Source organism: Neopelma chrysocephalum, unplaced genomic scaffold (assembly GCF_003984885.1).
Source record: "Neopelma chrysocephalum unplaced genomic scaffold, ASM398488v2 Primary Assembly neopelma1_122628, whole genome shotgun sequence".
In the NCBI taxonomy this organism is placed as follows: Eukaryota; Metazoa; Chordata; class Aves; order Passeriformes; family Pipridae; genus Neopelma; species Neopelma chrysocephalum.
The window spans coordinates 1-7,900 of record NW_020929878.1 but is presented as its reverse complement, the minus strand read 5'-3'; the positions used below and the strand labels follow the sequence as shown (position 1 = coordinate 7,900).

At 42.7% G+C, this 7,900-nt stretch overlaps 1 protein-coding gene across 1 annotated transcript; it reads left to right on the top strand.

The window, feature by feature from the left end:
- Nucleotides 1–111: 111 nt before the first annotated feature.
- LOC113962201 (toll-like receptor 2 type-2) lies at nt 112–7,894 on the top strand (the record flags this gene model as incomplete). Its single annotated transcript, XM_027672997.1, has 3 exons — nt 112–825; nt 1,629–1,817; nt 5,571–7,894. A coding segment is annotated over exon 3 (2,316 nt), but the record flags the coding sequence as incomplete, so codon positions are not given.
- Nucleotides 7,895–7,900: the final 6 nt, after the last annotated feature.

Genomic DNA, 7,900 nt, shown 5'->3' with positions numbered 1-7,900 from the left:
CCTACCTGGAGTGGCCTCTTGAAGAAGAGCACCAGCAAATGTTTTGGGCAAACCTGAAGAGAGCCTTGAAGTCATAGAAGAAGTCAGCAGCTCCCATTTCAATATATTTCCGTGAAAGGCTCTATGTCAGTGTTTCTTCTTGCTAAGAATTTTTTCTTTCTTATTTTTCTCTCTAAATATGGCTGGCTTTGTTGTGTATAGAAATAATTGTCATGTTACTCACTGAAAAAGGCCCACTTTTTGCTTTCCAGTAATCTGATGCTCTGGTGTTTCAAAATCTCTGCCAATAACTATAATATTTGGAAGCTATATTGGACTATATATACTTTTCTAAATACATTTAGCTGAGTGTAGGGTATTTCTGTACTTTTTTCTGCTCTTACCACTATCCCCAACTCGTCTCTAACAATGCCACTGCAATTTAGAATTTAAATTAAAAGCCAAGGACTTCAATCAATACTCTCCTGTGTCCATCTCTTCCTGTGAATGCTTGTTTGTCCCTTTGCAGTCACCACCATTTTCCCTTTTACCTACCCCCAGAGATAACTGAACCTTCTATTTGTGGAGTATGAGACTGTGTTTCTAATGTGTGGGCTAGATGGTGTTGCAGACTGTCTCATTTCTTGTTTTGCTCTTCTACTTTGCAGAGCACATTTATGTAATCACTAGGCCATGAACCCCTTACTGCTCTACTTAACTTCCTTTCTAGAGGTTGAAGAAAATCACACTGACAAGAGGTATTTCCTCTCTCTACTTCAGTATGAGACATCTCCTAGATCTACTGTATTGCTCTTCACCAATTACAGAGGGAGTCTAGACAAGCAGGTAGATACAGATGTTCGTATTAAGATAGCTGGTCACACTCTGGGTGCCTGGATTTCTTGTGTTTTAGACATTCTTGTGGGAACCTGAAATTGTCTCTGAGGGGATTAAGTTAGGTGTTGTTTCTCTACCTTGGCACTTCCATGTTCCCCTTTGCTTGTATTGCTGGAGTTTAAGTACAGGAGAGTCTAGATGAATTTTGGTTAAACTTTAGATATGCAATTATTTTGTGGTGATAAACCAAAGCATTGGCAGATGGGCTGAGTGAGTATTTGAAAAACAGCAAAATTTCCTTATACAGAGATGTTTGTTAGTATACTTGTTCATATGCATATATATGTGTATGTGCTTATACATGTGTATATGTTCACACTCCTGTGTGTATCTGTACACATATCTACACATGAGATGGTAGTTTCTGTGGGTGTAGCCTGCAAACACCACTTTCAGTTCTACTTTCCTGTTATAATATTATCTCTAGGGCTAGTCTAAAGTCTGCTACAAGGGGATTTTTTGCTCACTGTCTTGGAGAAAAATAGCTCAGTAGCTAATCAAGGCTGAACTCCAGGTGGGTGATGAGTGAATCATCTGAGAGCAAACAATGAGCATTGATAAAACAGATTAGGAGACTGTGTGCCTAGAGGTAAGAAGGGAAATAAGTCTTGCTGGTCATTACAAAGAGAGAGTCAGAGAGATGTAGGAGAAGCCTTAGTTTTCATATGGTACACTCTTACTATGGACCCAGACTTTTTTGGTTTGGCACGTTTTAAAAGGAGCGATAGTGTTCCTGCTTTTACACCAATCAGATCACCTAGGTGGGAATTCCCCTGCTCACATTATCAAGGTTTAAAGGTGAAGTGGAAATGAAACAGCAGCATAAGAGGAAGCTGGGTAAAGAATGATGAACAAGAGAGAGATGAAACACAACATGGGTTAACTGGCATGCAGGCACCAGAGCTGGAGCTGGCATCTCTGGGGATCTTTTCAGCACAGAGGTGAGTTTTCAGGTAGGTGAAGGCTGGAGATGTAGGGAAAGACAGTTGAGCTGCAATGCCAGAGCAAGAAGCAAGGAGAGAGCACTGGGAAGAGGCTATCTAATCTCTGCTACCGAGTCCTGCTCTGCATGGGGGTTTGACGGTGCTCAGGGCTGCTGAGAACGAGTGTGGGGTCGGGAGGGATTTCTGTCACCAGCAGAAGTGGAGTAGGAAGGTGCAATCACAGGCAGCTGGCAGGTATGCATGGCAGGCAGGCAACAAAGACTTGCCAGGAGAGCTGGGACATGCTGATGGGAACAGTGTCCTTTGGGAAAGGGGAGGGAGGAAAGCAGCAAATGAAAAAGACAAATTGGGTCAGACTGCCTCATTTCTGCTCAGTTTCCTTGTGGGAGGGTGCCTTGTTTGTACTTTGTCCTGTTTGTATGTTGTCCCACTTGTATATTGATACCAGCTGCCCAGGGAAGGCTGGGTGTGAAGGTGGGCTGCCTTGGTTTCAGGAATTCAACCAGGAAAGAGCTCATCGAACAATGGCCTCAGGACTTCAGCTACCTTCTCACCTAACTCGGACCTGTTACACACTCTCTGTGTAGGAAACAAGAAGAGGCATTCCCATGTATGTGTGTGGATGTGTGTATGCACATACATACTGTTAGGGCAGTGCTAGTGGGTGATAACTAGGGCATATGTAACCCACACACAACCATGTGGAGAGCAGGAACTTTCCCCAGTCTGCTTGTAGTTTGACTCCTTCATCAACCAGTGACTATCCCACTGCAGAGTCCATAGCACTGCTCAAATTTACCAGCCCACATTTACCTGGATAGTGCTCCCCAAGCTAGAATCAATTTGTGCATTATTGGCACTTACATTAACCTTTTGCATTTGTTAGCATTTATAGAACCTCATTCTGTTGTCAGTCATGGTTTTGTTTAAGAATATGCACATATTTCCTCAAATACATCTACTGACATGACCCAGAGAAGACAGTCCTGAGCACGTCTAATGGCTTGGGCCCTTTGTCCATAACCCAGAAATATTTTAAATGTCTGGTTTGTCACAGCATCTTATGGTATAATGGCATCTGTGCAAGTTTCTGTATTTTTATTTGCATTTTAATTTCTCTGTGGCTTTTTAGTTACCAGCACAAGGGGAAAAAGTGATTCCTTGATAGGGTAATGATATAGGACTGTCTGTATGTCTGAGTGGGTGTGGAGATGCCTGAATTGATCCTGTAAGTCAGGTTCTTAAGCAGAATCATTAGAGATGAATGGGAAGGGAAAGAGACTGGTTGAAAATTGAATGAGGGTGGGAATGGGATTTCTCTAAGTGTCTGCTCAGATTACATATGAGCAAAAAACTGGAAAAGAAGCTCACAGAACTGACAATAAAGAAAAGCATCCTGAACCACTAAATGGAGTTTAGTCCTGCAGTCCCTGGATGGTTTCAGGTTGGTGAGGTGGAGAGCCATTAGGCTCAGCTGGTATTTTCTGTGGAGTACCTTCCCAGTTTCCTTCTGTGCTGCAATTTACCACCTATAAATAACGTATCTATAGATAGCTTTTGATTGATCAGGTCACCTGTTTGTTTCTTTTTCTAACAGTAAGCATTTTGATGGTAACATTAAATTTACCACTTAAATTTGTTACTAATGAAACTCATGTTACCTGTAGCTTTGCTCCTCCAGCCTACAGCACTGTGTTATCCAGTTAGACTTGTGAGACTGAAAAAAGCCCTCTAAAAGAGCCTCAGATGGACAGCAGATGAGTCTAGCTACAGATTACAATTCTTTGTGTGGGATTCACATGGAAAATTATCTAGATATCTAAACTATGTTACTCCATTTTAAGTCAATGGGGCCAATTCTCTTAGACTCAATACATCTTAATCTGAGTGTCTAAGACACGTGATAAGAATTGCCCCTAAAAGACATTATTTCTCTCTGTTGACTTTGGAGGACATGGTGGATGACTAGCTCAGCTGTGGGCATCTAAAGACAGGGAAGACAACTGTGTCCTTCAAGATTCAAAGCTCTATATCAGAGAGAGACAGATAAAAGGCAAATAACACAAGAAGTCAAAATGTTTACAGTCCTCCAGGTGGGAAGAGATGGAATGATTGAAAAAATTATCCACAACTTTTCCTCCCCTCTCCATGTGCTCAAACCATCTCAGTCAACTCTGCCACTTTTGAATAATCTTAAGCAACTATGGCTAAAAATAATGCAACTGGAAGGGCAGGACTTATCTATATGAACTTGTATGTGTGGGTCAGCTACTGTAAAACAAATCAGAATATTAATTTAAAGTACAGGAGATCTTCTGCACAGAGTCTCAGTGGGATGACTAATGGAGAAAGTAGTTCTCAGTGAGCCAGTCTAACCTGATTAACCTGATACATAGTTCACGATTTTGTGAACCTGTTCATTGGCCTCCTTGGGGTTGGTTCATTCTTTTCAACCTTGGTAAGATACCTACTGAGGTAGGGGGGGTTGTGACACACGAGACAAAGTTATATTTTAAAAATGTTCTTTGATCCTTGTCAAAAAAGGTTATAATTCAATATGTTATAAGGGTTTTAAAAGGAAAAGAGCTCTCTCAGGCTTCAAAAATTGTTTTTCCAACTCCTCAGAAGGATAGAAGAGCTAAAGTCACCTTATTGGGAGTAAGGACGAGCTGGATATTGCAGCAAGTTCTGTAACAAAAAAAAGCCATGTCAAATCAGTATTATAAAAGGCATGACTGTGAGAGGAAAGTGAAGTGACACAGGACCCACATCTGTGTACTTTTTCTTGAATCATTTGAGTCCAGAAGATCAGGAATAGTCTGTGGGCTGGAAAAAGCTATCTAGTTCAGACAGCTGATCTGATCTGAAGGAGGCTCCAAAGGCCCCTGGCTCTTCCTTGTGGCTTGGCCTGATCTTCTCTCTGCCAGAGATGTCCAAAACAGGAAAAGGCACTGGCAGAGAAGAAGGATGTGGCAGTAAAAGGAAGAGCTAAGAGTCAGTAGGCAACAATGGTCAGTTTTACAAGCTCAAGTTTTATTAGCAAGTACTGGACTGATGGGAACATGATAAAGATGGCCTATGAATTTATCCAGGCGAGTATTTTTTTCCCTGCTCCTAGCACATTCACAGGTAGAGAAAGGCAGATAAAATGAGGAATGGACTGAAACAAAGGCATTCCTCTTCTCCCCATTGTCAGAACTGGCATTAGACATATACTTGAAATTAGTATTAGATGTGAATGATTCTATGTACTGTAAGATGCTGACTCTTCTGATGTAACCAGGATTTGAAATACACACAGGAGACTCCCTGTAGTAAAAAATGAATACACAAAATAATATTCACAGACTCAGAAAAAAAAGACCTGAGGTGTGACAGAGCGGGCAGGTATGAAGACTCTGTACTAAACAGGAGGAGGATGAGAGTAGTTGTGCTTATGCAGATGTTTAGCTGACTCTGCAAAAAATTTGTGGAGCTCTTAATTGATTTGATAGTCTTCATGCCAAATTTAGAAATCACAGGGGAAAAACAAAGAGTAAAATCAATATACATAGCCTTTAACAAATGATTTTGAAATATTTGTGAATAGTATGCCTTTTTTAATGGATCCGTTTCATCTCTGCATTGTGTTAAAAACAAATACATTTACAGTGTTTTGACAGAACAGTGTAAGATATATTTTAGATATAACCAAAATGCACCTTCCTAAAATCCATCTTATATTTGCTCTGATTATATTTTGTATTTTAGGTGAAATAATGACTAAACACAGCTGGCAAGCGTGGGCCATCTACATGCTCTTAGCTGCAAACCTCTCCGAACAGCAAGCGCTGAAGCAGGCTTGTCCTTCATGCAATGATGCTCAGCTTTGCAACTGCTCTTCCATGGGCTTGGACTTCATTCCCCCAGGGCTCACTGCCAAAATCACTATGTTAAACCTGGCCCACAACAGGATAAAGCACATCCGATCCCAGGACCTGCAGCAGGCTGTGAACCTGAGAGCCCTGCTGCTGCAGTCCAACAGAATCAGCTCCATAGATGAAGACTCATTTCAGTCCCTGGCGAAACTGGAGCTCTTGGACTTATCAAATAACAGCTTGGCTCACTTGTCCCCTGTGTGGTTTGGGCACCTTTTTTCGCTCCAGCACCTCCACCTTCAAGGCAATTTCTACGGAGACCTGGGAGAAAGCTCTCCCTTTTCTAGTCTGAGGAACCTGAGCTCTCTCCGCCTGGGCAACCCACGGTTCTCTGTGATAAGGCAAGGGAACTTTGAGGGCATTGAGCTTCTCAACAAGTTGTGGATTGATGGTGGTAATCTCAGTCAGTATGAGCAGGGAAGTTTGAAATTGATTAAGAAGATAAATCACATGGTCATAAACCTAAAAAATATTAATATATTCTCAGAAATTGTTAGGGACCTTCTACACTCTGTGACTTGGCTAGAAGTGAGAAGAATAGCATTCAGTACCTCTGCTGAAATGCAACTTTTGAGAGTCATGTCTTCTTCTTTCGCAAAGAAAATTTCTTTTAAAGAGACCTTATTAACAGATGCCACTGTGCCTGAGATTGTCAGCATTTTAGAAGACATGCCAAAATTAGTGGAGGTGGAGCTAATAGACTGTAGACTCTTGGGAACTGGACAATGGGAAATGCAGATTCAAGCAAACCAATCACAGACCCTTAGAGTTCTCACAATACAGAAATTATCTATAGAAGAATTTTTCTTGTTTACAGATCTTCAGACTGTGCAAGATCTACTATTTCTTTTTACCAGAGTCACAGTTCGAAACACCAAAGTATTTTTGGTCCCATGCAGAATTTCCCAACATCTTCAGTCATTAGAGTACCTTGACCTTAGTGCTAATTTGCTTGGAGACCAGAGTTTAGAGCATTCAGCCTGTCAGGGTGGATGGCCATCACTACAAACTCTAAATTTAAGTCAGAATTCACTGGGTGACTTAGAAATGACAGGTAGAAGTTTGTCTCATCTAAGAAACCTAATTGTTTTAGACATTAGCCAAAACAATTTTGGTGAGATTCCAGATAAATGCAAATGGCCAAAAAACCTGAAATATTTAAACCTCTCCAGCACTCAAATTCCTAAAGTAACGGCCTGCATTCCCTCAGAGCTGGAAGTTTTGGATGTTAGTGCTAACAACCTGAAGGAGTTTGGACTGCAGCTCCCATTTCTGAAAGAGCTGTACCTCGCAAAAAACCAGCTGAAGACCCTGCCTGGTGCTGCACCCATTCCAAACTTAGTGCTCATGTCAGTCAGGAGAAACAAGCTCAACAGTTTCTCCAAGGAAGAGTTTGAGTCCTTCAAGAGAATGGAGCTGCTGGATGCCGGCGACAACAACTTCATCTGCTCCTGTGAATTCCTCTCCTTCATCCACCACCAGGCTGGGATATCCCAGGTGCTGGTGGGGTGGCCAGACAGGTATGTCTGCGACTCTCCGCTGGCAGTGAGAGGGGCCCAGGTTGGAGCTGTACACCTCTCCCTGATGGAGTGCCACAGGTCCCTCGTGGTGTCATTGATCTGCATCCTGGTGTTCCTGGTCATCCTCATCTTTGTAGTTGTTGGCTACAAGTACCACGCGGTCTGGTACCTTAGGATGACCTGGGCGTGGCTCCAAGCCAAGCGGAAGCCCAAGCGAGCCCCACCCAAGGACATCTGCTATGACGCTTTTGTCTCCTACAGTGAGAACGACTCCAACTGGGTGGAAAACATAATGGTGCGGGAGCTGGAGCAGGCCTGCCCTCCCTTTCGCCTCTGCCTCCATAAGCGGGACTTTGTGCCTGGGAAGTGGATTGTGGACAACATCATTGACTCCATTGAGAAGAGCCACAAAACACTCTTTGTGCTGTCCGAGCACTTTGTGCAGAGCGAGTGGTGCAAATACGAGCTGGACTTCTCACATTTCCGCCTCTTTGATGAGAACAACGATGCGGCGATTCTTGTCCTCCTGGAGCCCATCCAGAGCAAAACGATTCCCAAGAGGTTCTGCAAGCTGCGGAAGATCATGAACACAAAGACCTACCTGGAGTGGCCTCTTGAAGAAGAGCACCAGCAAATGTTTTGG